At 38.3% G+C, this 22,210-nt stretch overlaps 1 protein-coding gene across 1 annotated transcript in view; it reads left to right on the forward strand.

Annotated features, from left to right (window-relative positions):
• Positions 1-22,210, forward strand: part of MROH9 (maestro heat like repeat family member 9) — a 54,820-nt gene that overhangs the window by 31,005 nt on the left and 1,605 nt on the right. The window contains exons 13-19 of the mRNA XM_036755489.1: positions 7,871-8,008; positions 11,075-11,195; positions 12,475-12,612; positions 15,638-15,814; positions 19,682-19,834; positions 20,588-20,704; positions 21,807-21,909. Of these exons, the coding sequence (XP_036611384.1) occupies positions 7,871-8,008; positions 11,075-11,195; positions 12,475-12,612; positions 15,638-15,814; positions 19,682-19,834; positions 20,588-20,704; positions 21,807-21,909 (947 nt within the window). The remainder of the gene's footprint in view (positions 1-7,870; positions 8,009-11,074; positions 11,196-12,474; positions 12,613-15,637; positions 15,815-19,681; positions 19,835-20,587; positions 20,705-21,806; positions 21,910-22,210) is intronic.

Raw genomic sequence — 22,210 nt, forward strand, 5'->3', positions numbered from 1 at the left:
TCCAGCCCAGGACAGCCCGGATGGTCTCTGGGTGAGCTCTATTCCACACGGAGTTGGGAGCTGGAAACAGAGTGGAGCAGAGCCCAGCCTGAGCGGCGTGGACGATCCAGACCAGAAGCCGGGCGCAGGGGGCCCCAGCGCCCTGAATATGTGAGCTGCGGCAGTTACCAGACCCCTCGACCCACAAACACCAAAGACTGCGGAGAAGGTTAGTGGGAAAAGCTGCGGGAGTGGAAGGAGTTCGCGGTTCGGCTTCCAGCCCCGGGGGCAGCAGAGGTGGGGCAGCTACAGCTGCTGTTACTTCTGGCTCCAGGCCCACCTGGTGGGAGGAATTAAGTGGCGGATCAGAGCAGGATTGCAACAGCCTGCTGAAGATCTAAGTCCAGCCTGGACTGGGGGTCCTTGGGGAAGGAGGAGTGCAGCTCTGACAGAGCTGGCACCTCCCCCCCAAACGTAGAACATAGAACTCGTTAGTCTACAAGCAGTCATACCCCACTGAAAAACTCAAGGCTCAAGTTAGTTGGTTGGGAATATGGCCAGGCAGCGAAAACGCGCCCAGATTCAGTCTCAGACTTTCGATTCTTTCTTTGGTGACAAAGAAGACCAAAACATACAGCCTAAAGAAGACAAGAAAGTCATAGAGCCTACAACCAAAGCCTCCAAGAAAAACATGAACTGGCCCCAGGCCATAGAAGAACTCAAAAAGGATTTGGAAAAGCAAGTTAGAGAAGTAGAGGAAAAATTGGAAAGAGAAATGAGAAGGATGCGAGAAAACCATGAAAAACAAGTCAATGACTTGCTAAAGGAGACCCAAAAAAATACTGAAAAATACACTGAAGAAAACAACACCTTAAAAAACAGACTAACTCAAATGGCAAAAGAGCTCCAAAAAGCCAATGAGGAGAAGAATGCCTTGAAAGGCAGAATTAGCCAAATGGAAAAGGAGGTCCAAAAGACCACTGAAGAAAATACTACTTTAAATAGATTTGTTACTGTACTTACAAAATCTTCTGATTATAGAAATTTGCCACCAAGAGAGTAGGAACTTAGAGTAAGGGGACCATATTTTCCCCAACTTCCTATCGACTCCAGGCAGAGGTTCTGTCAAACTGCAAGCTGCATTGAGCCAGGCCTAGTCTGCCAGGTTTCAGTTAAGGGAATCAAGTCAGGAGGGTCCCACCTCAGCACATGCTGAACAGCTGCCCTCTCAACTTTTACAAGAAATCATACCTCCAGCTCATGCCTGCCATTCCACAGGGCTGCTGGCATCCTGGGTCAACCTTCATTGATACTCACACCTGGACTTAGACTCAGAAAAACAGTCAGTTAACAGTCCCATTAAGTCTTTGAATAGCAAGTTCCAATAATCAGTTTAGGATATGACTATGATCTCACATTGCTTAAGGAACATCCTTAAAGCTAGCTCTAAATAGCTTACATGCATTTCCTCCCTTGTTCATAAAATCTTCCCATTAAGATCATAAATTATTGCTCTAACACATTTGCATCAGTTTCTCTTCTATTTTTCTATTCTTCTCTAATTATGCCTGATCTGAAAGAATCAAACCATATAACTTTATGTTTTAGATGATGGAATAAATTCAAATCTACATTTGACCTTTCCTTTCGATACAAAAATATTCTATAACTTATCTTTCTTAAAGAATGAATTCAAATCTACATTTGACTTTTCCTTTCGATACAAAAATATTCTATAACTTATCTTTCTTAAAGAGACTTACTTTGAAATTCTTTTCCCTAAACTGAAGATGTCTCTGATTTAGTTCCAGTGATTAATTACTGGTAATTAATTACCATTTGTAGTAATACCTAATTACTCCTATACCACTTTAAAACATGTAACCTTACCCTACATAGATACAATGTAATGTTAAATACCAGCCTTAATCTATAGGATAGTAATTCAGCATTACATTGTATCCTTCTCCTTTTATCTAGCTGGTCCCATTAATATTAAAAAAAATGTTATCCTTCACATGACTGTACAGGAGTACCAATTCACCCAATTATTTGACTAAAAACAACAAGTTTCACATATTCGCATTAATCAAATTTTTCATTTCCCCCCATAAAAACTTATAGGTCTTTGGCTATCACAACTTCACAATAACAGCATTTTCTGACTAATACTTTTCCTTTTAAAGCTTTACCAGGACCTCACAATCAAAGTTTAATTTTTAAAAGAATGTTCTAAAAGCCAATTACTAAAAATTAGTTCTACTGACTTTAAAAGCCAGGTTTGGAGGTCAGCTAGTTTCTGACCCCACTGTTCTCTGTCTTTCAGTAAAACTTCCAAGCTTTCCTAACTTATTGTACAAATAGGGATCCCAGTAACTGCTGCTACAAAACTTGGAAGTTTATAATTTCTTAAATTAAACTTCTCTAAAAGACATGGTCAAACAAAATGACTTAACAGTTTCCTAGTCCCTTCATTATTTTAACAGTACAATTGTCAACCTAACAACACTTAGAGAAATTGCCTCTCTAACAACACAGATGATACTGTTGTTTACCAAACAATTTTTAGAAATACAACAATACCATAAACAGTTGTCATGTATTTAAACCTCTTAAAACCATAATTAATTAATTACCAATCTGGCTGTATGTGTTTTCATCTTTATCTTATCACCATCTTCACATCTGAGAAAATCCACATATGAAGCAATGATATTTAACTTAAATGTTTGTTTTTGCCAATCAGTATGCCAAATATTTTACAATTATGTGATTCCCACTTTATTTCTAGGAGTGAATTCCACCCTCATCCCCTCACTGAACAGTGAATTAACTTTCTTAGGGCCACACAATTCTCTGGCCCTTAAAAAATTATTATCCACAATTTCATATTTTTCCTTAATTTTTCAGTTCCCCATTCATGTCCACATTTTCTTGCAAAAGTTTTACAAACAATTTTGAATCACCTGTTATAACCAGGTCAGTTTAAAGTGACATACTGGACCAATATTCATATTAAATTTTATAGAACCCACTCATAGATCTAGTCCAAAGGGTGGGTGGATATAATCCCTTCCATCTCTCTATAACTTCATCTATTGGGTTTTTAACTCAGGCTATCAAGCCTTTTACTCTAAGCAGCCTGCCCCAGATTTTTTTTTATCACAGTCTCTCCTTGACTTTTCCCATAAACTTTACTGACAAACAGTAAAATGAACTCTAATTTACCTTAAGCATTAAATTAGGAGTGCCACATCTTCACTTTGCACATTTAGTTCAATTCTTTTCTGGTTGGGTCCCATTACACAAAAACTTTTCTCTTTCAGATAGGCAGGAAAAAGAGTTAAAATACTTGTCTAGCCTGCCTCCCTTTGATCTGAGGGAAAAGATTCCCCCTGCTCCTTTCTTCCTTCTCTCTATAGGAGCTGTAACCCTTTCTTATCTTGAAACTTCTTTAGTGCAGAGAAGTTCAAAGAGAACTTTTCCCATGCAACTTTTAAGTCTTCCTCCTGCCCTGCTCCCCCCAACTCCTTCCTGCTGTCACTGCTCCAACCTGTCTCCTCAGGAATGCCAGTGGGATAGGGAGGGGCAAGGGGGAGTTTACTGACCATTGTGCCAGCGCCACCGCTGCTGCTGCTGCTGCTTCTGACAGGCTACACTCATTCACACACACACACACACACACACACACACACAAACACAAACACAGACAGGTGGGTACAGAAATCCAAAACCTTTTTTCCCTAAAAGAGTATCTATTGGTATACCTGGAAATCCTTGCTCCAAAATAATAGACTTCGATTAATTTTTCCCCATTTCAATTTAGACAAGGTCCGTTGCTGGAGCCTCTGAGTCAGCAACTCTCAAAACCACAGAAGCTGGTCACCCAGCTCCTCCCAGTCACCTGGGGGGGGGGGTCACTTGGTAGTGCCCAATCTAATTAAGACCCTTGGGCCCAGAAGCTCTTGCCCACCCCACCCCCCTCCAGGTTAACTTGCATGACTACTTTCTCTCTCCACTGGCTGGAGTTTCAGTTGGGGAATTTTAATTTTAGAGTCGGAGCTCTGTGGTTTCTGTTCCCCTGAGTCTCACCTTCTTTAGGACTTTGCCCAGCCAAAGCAAAAATACCTGAACAGCTCTGGAAACTATCGGAGAAATCTCTGAGTATGCACCAGTCTCGGAGCCAATCAGAAGTCTCGCTTACAAAGTGGGCAGATCCTGGGATGAGCCTCCAAAACTGTGTGGGATGAAAGACCCTCACCAATTAAAAGTTAATTTACAATAAGGAGCCATCTCAGGGTGGGAACAGAAATAAATTTTATTCCATTCTCCAGAATAGGGCATTGGCTGCTAGCACAGAGCAGAACCAGCAAAAGAGGCAAAGTACAAGGGGCAAAGCACCAATAATCATACCTAACACAAGAGAATTCCCACTCACCTCTGACCCTTCTCACCATTGGCTGGGAGGCAGGCTTATAATCTGAGCACAAAAGCTAGACAAAGAACCGGGAAATTGAGGCACAGAAACTCCAATTCCCATTCCCTTAGTTAATGATTGCAGCTGAGGTGACATCTATAAATCTAAAGAAGGAGAATAGGATAAGGGGATGGGGAGACCCTCTCCATTCTTTTAAAGTACATTTACACTAAAGGAAAGCAGGTCACAGTGACCCTATTCTCACTGAGCCAATCTTTAAAGCAGAACCATAAGAAAGAACAAAAAGTTTCAGAGTAAACTCTCCCAGAGGCTGAGCCATCAGACTCTCATGGCCTCAGAATTTTTCCACTTCCCTATTTCCTTATTTCTTGATTTTTAAACATTTCTTAGTATAGATATAGATATATGTATATCTATATATGTATAAATATAAATATCTTCCCTGTGAAGTCTTCACATTTTATTTACCTCCCACATTATCATTACTATATTTTGCAACATTTCTCATGTAAAAAGCATCTAATATTCAATTTATTTTCTTTCATTGTTTTCACTTATTTGACCCAATTTTCATTGAGTTCACAAGATTTTAACACAGCCTTTAATTCTTCATCATGAAATCATACCTTTATTAAATTGGCTATTGAGTATACTGTTAATAAACATTTCTCCCCCCTCCCCCAAATCAAGCCTTGATTATAGCATATCGGTTTTCAAAGGGGACTAAATCAGGTGAGTTTTCACAATATTTAAGCATATTCTAGCTCTTGAGTGAATAATCTTTCAGGATGTATGGCATGCTGAAAGTTATTTTGCTATGTTCCATCTCCATTTTAGAATTTTATTTATTGTACAAACATTCAGCTTCTTAGTATAATGCCATATTTATCCAAGTTTATCATTCCCTCAGTGCACAGAAAACTTCCTGACACACTTGAAGTTAAAAAAATTCTCAAAACATTTAGGGTGAGAAAGGATAGATGTTTTACAGTTTGACAATGATGCCTAGATCTCACAGGCTCACCTACTGACAACAGTTCTTGTATAACCTTGAATGAAAAAGTAAGCTTCGCCAGTAAAAAAAAAAAAATTACCTTTTTCCAGTTTTCAGTACTGTATTGTCTTGCCTGTCCCAAGCATTTTTTCTTCATTGTTATGGTTAGGAATGTTCTATTCTCATTTTAAATTGGTCTTCTCAAGATCCTTTTAACTTTAAAGGAATCCATAACAACCATAACAACCATAACAACCCCTACAGCTTTGTTTTCTGAGAATGCCTTGAGCTGTTTTTCAAGAATCTTCTTGGTATTGTTTTAAATTTAATTTAAAATTAAAATTAATTTAAAATTTAATTTAAAACAACAAAAGGGAACAATGAAGCATATTCATATAGAATGGAATTTAGCACTTAACTGGCAAATTGCTACCTAAAAGTGGGGAAACCACAATCAATCCATAAAATAACATTTATTAAGTGCCTACTATGTGCCACAAAAAGAAGTTAAAAGATAGTCCCTGCCCTCAAGGAACTACAATCTAATAGAAGAGTTATATACAAAGCAAGCTATAGTTAAGAGGAGTTGGGGAAGTCTTCCTATAGAAGGTGGGATTTTTAGCTTGGACTCAAAGGAAGCCAGAGAAGTCAGTATTCGAAGGGGAGCAAAGAGAGCAGTCCAGAGATGGCATCAGCCAGAGAATTGACCACAGTCAAGAAACAGTGTCTTGTTCCTAGAGTAGCCTGGAGGCCAGTATTACTGGATCAAAGAGTCATGTCAGGGAGTGAACCTGCTCATTCTGTTTTTATTTGCTCAAGGTTATATCTTCTTCAGTAACCTAGTGTTAGTAGAAGCACATGTAGATGATTAGTGCTGTCATCAGAAGCAAATCATATCCAAAGTGACCAGTTATCCCAAGTAATTCACACTGTAAATTCTTAACAGAGGTGAAAACAAAATGTTTTGTTGGGTCCACACGTACAAATGTCTTTCCCCACTGGGTGGTTCAGAGAAGGCCAATATTTGACACAGATACATGTATGCACGTCTCTCTATGTTTTCCTAAAATCAACTTATTCAACTATTCCTCAATGGCTGGGCATCCTCTCAAGAGTTATCAAACTATGTATACCCTTTGACCCAGCAATATCACTATTAGGTCTGTTTCCCAAGATGATCAGAGAAAAAGGAAAAGAATCTATATGTTCTAAAATATTTATAACAACTTTCCTTGTGGTGGCAAGGAACTGGAAGTTGAGAGGGTGCCCAGCAACTAAGGAATAGCTGAATGAGTTGTGGTATATGACTGTGATGTTACTGTGCTTTAAGAAATGTTGAGCAGGTTGATTTTAGGAAAACATGGAAAGACATGCATGAAATATGAAGAGTTAAACAAGCAGAACCAAGAAAACACTGTATACAGTAACAGCAGTATTGTTTGATGAGTAAATGTGAATGACTCAGCTATTCTGAATTATGTGAATATTCAAATCAACTGCAAAGGACCCATGAAGGAAGATGACATCTATCTCCAGAGGAAAAAAAAGAACTGATATATAGAACTATGTATTATATAATTTCACATATATAATTTTGTCAAATATTGGTAGTCTCTAGCATGGAGTTGGGAGGAAGGGAAGGAACTAGCTTGGAGCTCAAATGTAACACAAAAAAACAACACAAATTTTTAAAAATAGTTATTGTTAGGACCAAGTGAGATAATATTTATAAAGTGCTTAGCACAGTACCTGGCACATTGGAGCCATTATATGAATGTAGCAAGGTTGATGGGATCTTGCAGAATGATGAGGTTTTCCCAATAAGCTTTCTTGGCCCTGATGGAGAAGCCCCATGGTAATTTGTATTATTTATATTATACTATTATTATATTATATATATTCATATTATATTTATACAGATGAGAAATTACTATTATTATTTCCTTAAAATAGACCCATCCTTTAGGTAGACTTAATAGTATGACCTTATTTCATGGATGAAAATATCTAGGCTTAGAGAAATGGTGACCCCTGATCATCATAAAGCTAATAAGTGGTGGAGTCAAGACAGCCATAATCACGAAATATGAGATTTGGAAAAGTATTTCACTTAAACCCAGGTCTCCTGATTCCAAGCCTAGGGCAGTACTAGTCTGACTTTCCTTTTGTGAAAACCCATCCTTTTTTAAAAAGACATCCAAAGAAAGGAATTTCAACTTGTTTCATTCTATTTTACTATTTATCACCTCTCACTGTGAGAAAGTCCTTCCTTGTAGTTTATTAAAAACCATTATGGGACAAGGAATCTTAGTGTGTCCCCCATAAAGGCTGGAGACCACCTAATCACCTTTCTCTGAAAATGCTCTCCCATAGCAAAACCAGCGTCCTGCATGAGATTGATCAGCAGGGTGTATATATCTTCTTCAAGTAGTTACACTGTTCTTGTTTTGACAATCTAGCTTTGCCCAGGAGGCTTTGAGGCTTCTACTGAGATCTTCAGGACTGCAAGAAGTGGATGATGCACTTCAGAAAAAGGATTGCTGGAACCAGTTTTCTAATATCATATCTCACCACTATGGAGTCTACATCATTGCCAAGTAAGAGAAGACGAAGTATATTGATACTAGGCCCTTCCCTACCTCTCCTATTACCATTAATTCAAGAAATAAAAAAGTATTATTACGTAGTCCTCCTGACACCTGTGAAATTAAGGTTGATGTCTGCCTCAATGTTTGCAGACCTTTTAAATGAATTTATTTTGTCTTGGTTTACAGAATCATGGGAGGCTTTCTTTGACATCATCAGGTTTATTAACCTCCCTTATTTTTGGTTGAGAAATCTGAGACTGGAAGAGAGGAATGACAGTTGCTACCCCTCTGCTTTGGTGTTTAGGAAGGGAAGGGAGTGATGAGAATAGGAATTGTATTATGTCACTTTGTCGTTTTCATACCTAACTAGCTGGGACTGGTACATAGGGGTTCCATGACTGGTGTCAGGAAATGAACACTAGAATTTGAATCAGGATGTTTGAGTTCTAGTCTAAGCTCCAATACTTACTATCTGTATGAACATGAGCAAAAGCTTATTTACTATGGGGAGCAGTTGTTTCATCTGAAAAGAAATCATGGCCCAAGCCCCTGCCCCTATAACACCACTCTTTATTCTTGAACCTTACAAAAGTCTCACATTCAGCAGCAAAAAACATTTAATTAAGACATAAAAGAAATGGTTTAAAAAATCAAGATAATCAGATAATAGAAATATTCTCTGCCCTCATATATAAGCAGATACTTTCACCTCTAATTTTTGAAGTCTAGGATATAGAAGACATTGACTAAGGTATGAGGCGGGGGGTGGCAGGGGAACACAAAAGCGTGGGGAAATTACCTTTGAGTATAGGCAGAGATTAATAATGGTAATGATGATGATAATAATGATAACAAACATGTATGTAATGCTTACTATGTGCCTGACACTGTGCTAACTGCTTTATTAGTATTATCTCATTTGATCTTTTTCAATAACCCTAGCAAGCAGGTGCTATTATTACCCCCCATTTTATAGATGAGGATACCAAGGCAAACAAGGGTTAGCCTCCTCAAACTTAGCCTTTCCCTTCTACAATCCTTCTTCCACTGACATTATTAATATTGCAAAGCACAGATTTTACCGTGTGACTCTCCTGCCCAAGAATACTTCCGGGGCGAACTCATCTATTAGGTATTTAAAGTCCCACATTGACTGTAGGATATCTTTCCAAACTGATTTCACAGTTTTGCCCCTCAAACTCTCCACGCTGAAGTCAGACTAGCCTGCTTGATCCCCATATATGACATTCCATTTCCTGTTCCTCTGCCCTGGCTGCTCCCTTCCCCCCATGCCCAAAACAGTCTTCAGTCTTCCTCTTCATTTCCACAGCTCACAATCCTGGGTTCCTTTCAAGGCTTAGCTCAGGGATTACCTCTTACAGAATGCTTTCCCTGGTTCTGCCTAGTTACTAGTCTTCCCCTTCCAATGACTTTGTATTAGTCTGCATATACCTTTAATGTATTTATCTGAGTAGATGTTTCTATCCAATAGAATATAAGCTCTTAAGCTAAAATAGATTTAATCAAGAGAAGAATAGGGAAACTATACTATGTGTCAGCAATATTATTCAATATTGTTTTAGATCATTCAAAATAATTAGACAGTATAAAATACCTGAGGGTATACCTGTCAAAACAGGCACAGGAACTATATGAACATAAACATAAAACACTTTTTATACAAATAAAGCTAGATCTAAATAATTGATGTAATATTTATTGTTCATGGATAGGTAAAGCCAATAAATAAATTTAAAATGACAATTTTACCTAACTAATCTATTTATGTGAGCCAGCCCAATCAAATTACTAAAAATATCTTACTGAGTTATCAAAATAATAACAGAATTCATTTGGAAGAACAAAAGGTCAGGAACTTGAAAGAAACTGGGGGGCGGGGGCAAAGATTTAAAGGAAGCAGATTCAGTAGTATCAGATTTAAATGAAATTATAAGGTAAGAATATTGCTGAAATGTAAAATGGGTAATTTTGATTGTTTTAATTAAAATTTTCTTGTATAAACCTATGCAGCCAAGAATAGAAGGAATGCAGAAAACTGGAGAAAAAAATTTGGTAGACAATCTCTCAGATAGGATTTGATTGGGTTGGAATATTGCTGTGGTGTAGGAAATAGAGAGCCAATTGACTTAGAAAAACTTGGAAAGACTCAGACTTATGAAGGAAGATTCTACCTACTTTCAGATAAACAGATAAGTTGAAAAAAGCATAGTACCTTTGAATATGTATATGTGTATGAGTGTATGTATGTGTGTATGTTTATAGATATTTATCTCTATCTCTATCTATCTATCTATCTCCATGCTGGATTGTAGCCTTCTTTTGGAGGAGGGAGAAGGAGGAGGGAAAAGTAAAGTAAAAAGTGCACAGCAGAGAACAAAATAAAACAAAAAAGGAAGAAGAGAAGAGCTGGGTAGCTTTGAAAACAATGGGTAGTATTTATTATATAGATTTTCTTGAAATGGAAATTTATTGCTTTATATTGAATCCTCTCCTAGCTTCTGCTGTGTATGTGACAATGTTTTTTTTTTTCTTTTCCTATTTTGTCTTTAAAACTAAAATAAATTTTAAAAAAGAATATAAGCAGGAATATTTTGGTTTTTGTCATAGTATCCCCAGTGCTCATCTATCAACATAATAGGGGCTTAATGCTTGAGGAATGGAGTTAAATAGCTCATTTGTGTAATCCTTTATGCTTACAAAGTGTTTTATGTAAGTTATTTCATTAATTTATGGAATCATGACTTTTTGGTGCAGACATTCCAGGGCAGATGCAAAGCCATCTTCCCAGGGCAGGGGGTGGGGAGGGGAGAAGAGAATCAATATGATAGCAAATGTGATAAGAGATCCAGGATTTATACAATTCCCAGGAAGCCTAGTACAGAGAACTTTCTAGGATTTATGTTGAGGCTCACAGCCTTTCTTGAATCGGTAGTGATTCCTTTTGTATCTAGGTGGGCCAGAATAGGAGAAGTATCATTCTATTGTCCCTGGCCCTTGTGTAGAACCTATTAAATTCCCCCCTTCCTATTAGGAAATCTGTATTCTCCTTCACAGAACTCTCAGTGAGCATAACTTCTCACAGCTTCCTGAGACCTTACACTACCTTTACAAGCTCTCTTTGGAAGGGCCCAGGAGGACAGAGGACAGTGTCACCACAGTCATCTTCCTCATTGAGGTAAGCTTTCCTTAGGGGCTGTGGGCATCTGGGGTTTTCAAACTTCTTGTCCACATCTAAATCATAGTTCTAGACCCAGAAGAATCCTCTGAAGCATCTAGTCCAACCCCCCTCATTTTACAGATGAAGGAACTGAGACCCAAAGAGATTAAGCAACTCACCTAAGGTCACAGAGATAGTTAGTATCAGAGGTAGGATCTGAACCCAGGTCCTATAATTCCAAAGCTAGTGTTCTCTATATTATTCCACACTGTCTACCAAGCCACTATGACAATATTGTGTGTTGGATAGATTACTGGACTAGGAGTTAGAATAAGTCCTGCTTCAGACACCTATATGCTGTGTAACTGTGAGCAAGGCATCTAATCTCTTTTAGCCTCAGTCTCTTTATCTGCAAAATTGTGTGTGGTAGGGGTGGGGCGGAGTTGACTTAGATGACTATAAGGTCTCTTCTAGCTCTAAATCTATGATTTTATGGTTCTGTATAGATTATGATCTAGTTAACCCAAATGGTTATTGCTGTGGAGGAGATAGTTGGCTGGCCAATACTCAATCCTTTCTCTTCCCTCCTTTCTTCTGGGCAGGAACAGAGCTACAACTTTCTCAGGCCTTTCCTCCACCACGCCCCCCCCAGCCCCTGATGTATGATTTAGGGTATGATCTCTTCTCCAGTCATTACCCCTTCTGCCCAGTGAGGTTTTTGAAGTCAACAGCTACCCAATTCTTTTGTTCACATTTGACCATCCATGGAGCCTAGGCATAAGCTTACATTAGATGGAGGTAAGTGGTGGCAGTGAATGCCACAAAGCGTTGGCTCTTCACACTCAGAAGCAGAACCTGAGATTATATAGGATATATTTACATATAGAAATTACAGTGACCATAAATTGAAGCAGGACTTTTGAAAGAGGTATCCTTTGTTAGGTTATGCTTCTCATTGGGGATTTGGAAAACATGGTGCCCCTAGTTTTAACAGCTAGGTAGTAAAGTAGATAGAATGCTAGGCCTGGAGTCAGGAAGACTCATCTTCCTGAGTTCAAATCTGGCATCAGACACTCACTAGCAGCATGCTCCTGGGCAAGTCACCTAACCCTGTTTGCCTTAGTTCTCCATACATAAAATGAGCTGGAGAAGGAAATGGCAAACCATTCCAGTACCTTTGCCAAGAAAACACCAAATGGGGTCATCAAACACTGGACAACAACAACAATAGTTATAATCTTTGCTCTAGTTATAATTTCTTTCTTTCTTTTTTTCTTCTTCTTTTCTTTTATATTAGCTTCTGAATAACTTTTTTAAGGATCCATTCCCAGCAGAATTTTTGGCACTTTTCAAAACCTGGGTAAATGACCCAAACCCTACAGTTTCCAAGTTGAGTCTCCAGAAGATTGCCAGCATGTCGGCAGTTATTAATGAGGTTGGTCTGTTGGTGTATATGTGTGTGTGTAATTATTATTTGTCAACATCAAGCCTAAATCCATTATTGCTTTCCTGAGAGTCGATTGGTAAAGAAGCATTTATCAAAAACCTACTATGTACTAAGCCAGAGGTTCCCAAATTTATTTGGCCTGCTACCCCCTTTTCAAAAAAAATTATTTAGTGCTCCCCTGGAAATCTATTTCTTTAACGTTTTAATGTTTTTTTTTAATTTGCATCATTTCAAAAATACAAAATATTTTTAAATGATGCATCTTAAATGTAATAATTTATTGTAAATTTGTGAGTTTCTTCCCCGCATTGAAATTTTGAAGATGCAATATTGTATCAGGTAACCAAATAGTATTGTATTGTAAACAAGTCATTACACGCATGTATTCCTGCCAATGCATGCTGGACTTCCTGACTCACTTGCCAACACTTGCTTGTTAAGAACTGTTGGCAGACTTAACCACTGATCCATTATGTGTGAGAGTATATATATATATATATATATATATATATATATATATATATATGTATATATATATACATATATGCATATATACATATATGCATATATATGTATATATATACATATGCATTTTGTGTGTTTATTTGGAAAATAATGTAATCACTAAGACTTTAACTCTGTTATACAACAAATGAAAGATACGAATGTTTTTTTCAAAATTTTCTTATCTTCTTTTGTTATGCTTACACCACCCCCTTATTTTTATTCAGTACCCCCAAATTATACCCAAGGCTACAACTGTGGCCCCCAATTATTCCAGCATCCTCTAGGGGATGGTGTTGGGGAACCTATGAAACAAAGTACTACTTACTGTACTAAGTACTAGGCATACAGAGAAAGGCAGAAAGTCAAGTCAAGTCAGCAAGGATTTATCAAGGGCTCCATTTTGCAAAGTCCTTCCAGAAGCGTGGTACCTAGAACTGAAAACAGTATTTCAGTGATCTACCGAGGTAATCTATTATTGCTCAACAGTAATGTGTCATAAAAACTATCCTAGAAAAAACAAGAATATTTTATTTTTAGTAGCCTTTTCAAAAAAAATTTTTTGCAAAATCCAAATCCACCCTACTCAAACTTCTTTTATCATTCTCATTAACACAGCATGTAATCTGTTCCACTGGTTAACACTGGGAAGGAAATCAGGCTAGATTCTATCTCTCTTTCTATCTACATATCTCTGTCATCTATGCATACATACCTTTCATCTATCATTTTAATATCTGTCTACACATACCTATCATCAATCTACATGTATTTATCCCCTATCTGCACATGTCTTTCATCTATCTATCTATCTATCTATCTATCTATCTATCTATCATCCATCTATCCATCTAAACACATCTATCCTCTATCTATACATATCTGTCTAGTTACTTATTTGAGACCGGGCCTCACTATCAAGCCCAGGCTGGAAGTATGGCCACCACTCAGGATCATCCCATTGCTGATGGACTCAGAGGCTTTGAGGAGCTCTGCCTTTGGCTTGGGCCAGCTCCCTCTTCCTTAGACAGCAACATTAAAAAGGGAAGAGAATAAATGTCCCTCCCTCTCTCTTCTTTTCTTGAGATAGGGCAGTGTGGCAGTAGAAAGGTCATTAGGTTTGTTGACAGAGGATCTGGTTTGAGTTCATGGGAAAGTCCCTTAACGTCCTTGGTTTCTTCACCTGAGCATGAAGGAGATGGATCTCTAAGCTCCCTTCTAGTCACCTTCCTCATCCTTTTCCTCCTTTTTTCTTCATTTGTTTTCTTTTGCATATCCTTTCCCCACCCCCACCCCCATCTCCTTGCACATAGGTAGATATAGGCCCATAGGCAGGGATGTTGGGAGGTCCAAATGAAATCATGAGTGTGTCACTTTGCAGGCTCCTTATCATTCTTGTTTTCAGCCTGCAGTATGGGAATGACTTCATTACATTATTGCATATCCACTGCACTCAAGCAGTAGAGCAAGCTAGGTGGCCTGATGGGCAGAGGTTTAGGATTGGAACTGGGAAGATCTGAGCTCCTATGACTGGACTAGCCACTTAAACTCTCCCTTTCTCAGTTTCCTAAACTATAAAATCAGTGTGCTAATAGCACCTACCTCAGAGTGCTGTTGTGAGAATCAAATGATAAAATATTTGTAAAGTGTTTAGCATAGTCCCTGGAACATAGTAGGCGCTTAGTAAATGCTTATTCTCTTCCCAAAAGAGGAATAATAATCAGGAAAATATAAAACTACTGGCCTCTGGGGCAGGGAGGTGGCAGAGGGAGGAATGTATGCATACACACCTTTAAGTCTAAGCTGCACTATTAACGTGTTCTTGTGGCTAAACAACCAACAAAATAAATAAATAGATGATAAATAAATCCTGATTTAGAGAGATGACCAATTTCTCTGGTATGCGTGTATGGTAAAAATTTAGCTGTTAGCATTGACTCCAGGAAAGCTTTGCTGCTTTGGGGGCCTTTTACTGGCACCCATATATGCATAGTGCATCACCCCCAGTGGCCCTGAGGAGGATCCAGCAAAGGGAACACTCATCTCAGGTTTGAATGCTGCTTTGCTTGGAGTCAGGGGAATGAACGTATGCCCTCTGAAGTCCTTGCTGCCTAAAGACTTCTGGAAGAACAGTGGATAGCATGATAGACCTGGAGTTGGGAAGGTGCGAGTTAAAATTCTGCCTCAGACAATTACTGGCTGTGTGACCTTGGACAGCTCACTTAACTTCTATTTGCTTCAATTTTCTCAACTGTTAAATGCATATAATAATATGACCTGCCTGCCAGGATTGTTATGATCACTTGAGATAACATTTGTGAAAAGCACTTAGCATCATGCCTGACATGTAATAGATGCGGTATAAAATGCTTACTCCCTTTATATCCCTGTCTACTGACATGGCTATCATTTTGCCCTGCTTACTAGTGCTTAGCATTAATAAGCAATTTTTTCTCTCTGTCTGCCAGGGGGATAAAGGAATGTCTTATCTGTTGGTTCTCTTACGTAGGTATCGAACTTCAAAGACTTATTATTGTGTATCGTGGATTCCTTCTCTTCCAAAGACAAAACTGTCACAATACAGGCTCTGAATACCCTCCGAAGGCTTCTCTCTGTGTTGGACAAAGTAAAGTATTCCTTCCTGTGTGTCCCAATTGCTTCCAGCTACTACCCGCTCATGGACCATGTGAGTGCGGCACCTACATGCATGGGATGGGTTAGTTGGCAGTTGAGGGAGGAGAGCTAATGCCCAGGGACTGTTCCATACAACCCTACAGCACTGCATTCCAAAATACTTCTAGACAATACTCTGGCCCAGAGACTTCAGAGCATTATTCAGTAAAATATCTGTCTTTGAATGAAGCAACCCAAACATAGGAAAGGGAATTGAAGATAGTGGGAAGATGGAGAATGATGACTTCTCTCCCTCTATGAAATAAAATAAAATTAACATGCTAAGCATTCCACATTTTTATTTTAGGGAAAGAGTAATGCTGACATCTAGAATTATAGAGATGAAAGAGACCTTAGGCATTATCTAGTCCTTTCCACAAGTTTAGGGAAACTGAGACCTATACCAAGTCACCTAAAATCCCACAATTACTTCCTGCTGGACCCCAAGTCATCTAACTCTGGACCCAGTGTTCTTCTTATTATACAGAGCTGTCCCCCCTTTGATAGGGTCTTGGCACCTGCATTTTGACTACCTCATTTCATGCAATAATCCCTTTGATAAAGGATTGACATGGCAAAGAATTTTTAATAAATTGTATCCTCACCTCAAAGCCCTGGAGGTCCTTGCTGCTTGGAAGAATCATCTAGAGAATTCTTTGGTAAAGCAGTGAATTCTTTTCCATTAAAAATCACTTCCTAATTTAACTATTTTGTAAGTTTAAATTTTCATGTCATACTTTAGGAAGATTATGACACAACCTGGGTGGAAAAGACAATTTTCAGAAACGAGAAGTGTGATAAGCATTATTGAGGGATGCCTACTTGTGTAAAATGCTACAATGCGATCATCAGTGTTGAAAAACAATAAGAAGTACTCTATGAACACAGTCATTCCCTTCAAAGACATTGACAAATACCTACGGAACAATGAATAGAACATTAGACCTGGAGTCAGGAAGAACTAAGTCCAAATCTAGCCTCATATACTTACTGGCTATGTGACCCTGGGAAAATCACTTAACTTAGACATAATAATGGCTTGCAGAGTTGTTGTGAAACCCCTCTATTTCAATTTTTCCTCCTACCTATCTGACCATTCTTTATCTCCTTTTTTGAGATAAAACCCCTTGAGATCACAATCTCTAACCAGAGGTGTCCCCAAGATCCTCTTCTCCTCTTCCCCTACCCTCTACACTTGGTGATCTCAGCAGCTCCCCGGGATTATTACCATCTCTGTGCTGATGATTCTCAAATCTACCTATTCTCCCCCAATCTCTCTACTGACCTCTAATCTCAATCTCCACCTGCCTTTCACACATCTCAAACTGGATGTCCAGTAGAAATCTTTAACTCAGTATGTTCAAAACAGAACTCATCTTTCTCTCTAAACCTTCTCCCCACTCCTACCTTCCCTATTACTGCAGAGGGCAAAACGATCCTCCCAGTCCCTCAGGCTTATAATCTAGGAGTCATCCTGGACTCCTCGCTATCTCTCACCTCCTCATATCCAAGCTGTTGTTAAGACCTGTGGATTTCACCTTTGGAACATCTCAATCAACTGCCACACATACGTGTGCCAAACTAGGTGATAAAGCAAGGCACCCTGAGGGACAAACAGCAGACAGCTTCTTGTAGACAAGGCACCTAAACCACTATCTTTCATCTGCCTTTGATGGGTACAGTCCACACCTTGAACCAAATAACCCTGGGAATATTAAATAATATTAAATAATTAATAAGATATTAAATAATGACATGAAAGAAATGTCATTAACATCTGCTTTTCCACAGCACACTAAGTACCATGGGATTTTTCCATCTGTTTTGCAGCTGAAACCTTCCACATGTGTTGCCTCCTCCCCATTAGAATGTGAGCACCTCCAGAGGAGGGCATGTCTTACTTTTCTACTTGTATCCCAATCTTTAGAACCTTGATTTGCACATAGTAAGCACTTAATAAATCATTCATTCATTCATCTTATGTGATATTCACGATTCCACTTCACTCTCACCCCATGTAAATGTTACACGTTCTATAGCTGAGAAAACAGAGACTCCAAGAGTTTAAGCAACTTGACCCAGGCCATGTAGATAGTGTAAAAGTTAGGATTTGAACACAGGTCTTCTTAATCCATGTCCAGGGATCACTCAATTGTATCAAATTAATGAATGAGGTGGAAGGGTGTACTATGAAAAACTAAAATGTGTCTGATAATTTTACTTTTACTTTTCCAGAATCCCTACTCTCCATCATTACTCTGTCAGGTACAAACATTCCTTAGAATACTGTGTCCCATATTATGATGCACAGTAACATATATTAACACTTGTTGCCAAATGCCAACATGGGGTGTTCCAAAAAGGAGTGAGGAATCCTAGAATTTGCTTACAATTCTGTAATTCAGACTTTCCAGACTAATCCTTTGTATAAGCTACTTCATCTATAGAAGTCAACTTAGCCATAGTTTATCCAGGTGACTTTCTCCTGGGTTTCTAGGATTTTCCAGAAATGCTTCCTACCCTTTGATTGAAAAGATATGCCCATATTTAATACATTGGTTATGTTCCAGAAAGAAAATGTTAAATGTAGACTGAATTTTTCTGAACTCTAATTGCTTCTTTTTTGTATCCACAGTGATTAACACAGTCCTTGGCACATAGTAGGTGCTTAATAAATGTTTACTGATTGATTTATAATTTGAAAAACTAATAAAGATCACAGGAAACAAAGAAATATAACTCCCTCTTTGTAGTCAAGAAATGTGAAGGGAGGGTGGAGTAGGTAGGAGGTGACCAAGGCAGCATGAAAGGCAGCATCATATGGTGGAAAGATTCCTAGCTTTAGAGCAAGGGGTCTTTGGTTCAGTTCTGATACTGCTATTTAAAGCCTATGGGATTTGGGGCAAATCTTTAAATCTTCCGGGGTCTCAGTTTCCACACCCATGAAATGAGGGCTTTAGAATAAGTTGCACTCCAAGGTCCCTTCTAATTATAAATCTTTGATTTTACAAATGTTGTTTATATTTTCAAAGATAGTCTCTGCATAATTGCACTTTTTTCTATGACAAGGGAGGGTTCAAATGCAAGGATAGTGTTTCTGAAAATGAATCTGATATAAAGACAAAAGGCATCAATAAAACTTTTTTTAAAAAAAAGTAAATAGAATGATCTTGAGAAGCAACATATCGTAGTGGAAAGATTGCTGGTTGTGGAGTCACAATTCCTGGGTTTGAATCCTTCTTCAGATACTTATCAATTATGTAGCTCTGGACAGATTACTTAACCTCTAAGAGCCACACTTTCCTTATGTATAAATTGAAGATAATATTTATACTACCTGTCTTGCCGGATTGTTACCAGAAGGTGCTCAGTAAACCTTAAAGTATCACATAAATGTGAATAACTGTTCTTTTAAATGCAAATGTAAAGTGCCAAATGTAAGTGTGGTTAGGGTTCTATAACTTGGGATCCTATAAAATTTGTAAAAATATTTTCATAATTAAAATTCCATATAACTGGCTTCTTTTGCAATCTTACATATCTAATGCATTTAAAAACATTATTCTGAGTAGAAGTCTCATAGGCTTAAACAAACGTTGCCAAATGGGTCTGAGCCACACTAAAAAATTAAGAATCCTTTCTCAAGGGTTTGAATTTGTCCTAAGTTGAGCTGATGGGATGGTAACTTACGATCTTTGAAAAAAAAATGTAACAACTAAAAAGGTTAAGAACCTCAGAATTAAGGGGATATAAAGAAAATCCTTTTACAAAGCAAGTAGCTGCCACCCTGGTCTTTCCGCTTTTTAAATCTGGATTTTCAAGTCAGCCCTGCAAGCCCTTAAAAAGATTTTTCAAGTGAAATCTTCTTTGTACTTCACAGGACCTGCCAAGCATTCGAGCAATGGCCATTAGACATTTTGGTGAATTACTCAAGGAAATGAATCAATATACTTGGATGCTAAAGCCCGCTGTTATCAAAGCTGTAGTGCCTTTGATCCTGTTCTTGGAAGATACAGATACCAAAGTAGTTAAAGTAAGTCCATCTATCCATGATGTTTCCCTGGCACTGGAAATCTAGGGTCTTTGTGGGACCCACCTTGTTGCGAAACCTCCCTGGCTCCCTCTAGCTGGAAGAACCAGAATGTAGAGAAACCTTAAAAATCCTCTCTCTGTTTCCCCAGCTAAGCTTTCATTGCTAAGGCAACTAACAGCTCATAAAAGCTAACACAATGATGCAGAAATGATTATAAGAATTCTTTTATTTGTTTATTTTTTGAGACTAGGTCTCCCAATCTCACCCAGGCTACAAGTACAGTAACCATTCATAGGCTTGACTCTACCAGTGACTGACACAAGAGTTCTACTGACCTGGGCAATTTAGCCCCTCCTTAGGCAAAATCATGCCCATGGACCCTCATAACCCTCCCTGCTTTTAGGGTTCACTATTTTGATGCTGGACTTAGTTGTGGACAGCCAATTGACTTTGCACACTATAAGTGAGCACTCCTGAGCTCAAGAGATCCATCAACCCCAGTCTCTCAGAGAGCAGAAATTACAGCTTACAGCGCAATGCCCAGCTTGCATTCAGAATTCCAAAAAGTCTAGAGGATCCTAATGAGTACTTTTTGTTGGTTCTTTTAGGAGAGAGAGCTCTCTCAAGAATTATAAACTGATGATTTTATTAAACGAAGGGAACAGCAAGATTGTGGGGATGGGAATGCAGTTATATCAAAACTATATGCACTAAATGGAATATCTTACTGGCTTTTCCCCCTCTGCCTCACAGGCATGTAAATATACATTAAATATCTGTGCTCCATATTTTAAATGGAAATCTTTACCTTTGCTTGAAGATAAATGTTACCATTATGAGATAGTCGTGCTCAGCATCTGCAACTGCCTTGTAAGTTGCTCTTTGGGTTTTTACTGGTGCAGGGGCATTATGCTAAATTTGAAGGCTTGGCTAGGGGACGGAATACATGGAAATGGAAGGAAAGGCAGATGTTTGGGAAGGAAATTACAGAGTGAGTGACCACAGCCAAGATTATGAAAGGAAACTCTAGTAGAACTCTCCTTACCTTTTCTCTACCAGCATGCAATCTGTGTACCCCATCTATAAACTCTCTCTTAAGGGGTTGGCTAGAGAATAGAAGGACAAGGATACTAGCTGTAATGTAGGGAAGCACAGCTGTCACCAATAAAAGAAAGGCCCAAAATCCCTTGAAGGGAGAATAAGGGGATGGAATGTTGAGGGTACAAGGAAGAAAGGTTTTGAGGGAAGAAAGCTGAATGATAGACTTTTAAAATTGCAACACAGAAGTTGACCTAGGGCGTCAAGTGTGAAGACTGGTAATGTCTAAGGGAAGCAGAATAAAGTCCATGTCTGGACTGTTTCCTAGTTTCTTTATTTTTTCTATATTTCTGTATTCTGTATTTCTATATTTTATGCTTAGTACAATGGATGGAATATTGATCTTAAAATTGAGAAATCTCAGATTCAAATCCAGTCTCAGATACTTATTAACCCTAAAATCCTAGGCAAGTCATTAAGCCTCTATCAACCTGTTTCTTCAAATGAAAAACAGGGATAATAATATTAGCACCTACATTACAGGATGATGATGAGGATCAAAGGAGATAAATCCCAAACAGATGTTAGCATCTATTATTACTACTATTATTATTATGTTGTAATAATAATCATTCAAACAAATATTGCTTTGTGGTTTCAAAAAACTTTTCATACATTATTTTTTTTGCTCCTTGCAATAGTCCTTTGAATTAGGTAGAATAAGTGTTATTATTCTACCTTATTTCCACTTAAGGAAACAGTGGTCAAGAGAGCTTATGAATGTTAAGGATCATATAGCCCATAATTGAGAGAGTGAGACTTGAATATTAATTTCAAATCCAGTATTCTTAGATACGAAGATTTTGTCTAAAATTTGTTTGGGGGGGGATTTTTCCCCTTTATTTAAGGCCTTTTTTTGTCTTTTTCTTTCTAGTTCAACAATTATGGAAACTACATTTCACAGACTATTTATACAACCTCAGAATTTTTAAAGAGCAGTAGGGCTTATCTAAGGAAAGCAGCAGTCATTTTAATGGGTAAAAAACAAAAATAACCCACAGTGTCAAACTTCATTTCCCATCATCTTTATCTCTTTAAAACAGGCCAAAAAAGGTACAAAAGACTATTTGGGAGTTACATCCTTTTGGGCTCTCGTGTACCATCTTGCCTATTCACAAACTCTTGGCTTCTGAAATGCCACAGTACCCTGGCTCTCCTATCTTTCTAATTACTCTTCCTTTTTCTCTTTGATGGCTCTGTACTCTCTTCCTGAAGTCCTAAGGTAAGTATGCAGCAAGTCTCTGTTTTCCGAGTTATGGTAAGAGTGCAAGATTTGGA

Source organism: Trichosurus vulpecula, chromosome 4, assembly GCF_011100635.1.
Source record: "Trichosurus vulpecula isolate mTriVul1 chromosome 4, mTriVul1.pri, whole genome shotgun sequence".
NCBI lineage: Eukaryota > Metazoa > Chordata > Mammalia > Diprotodontia > Phalangeridae > Trichosurus > Trichosurus vulpecula.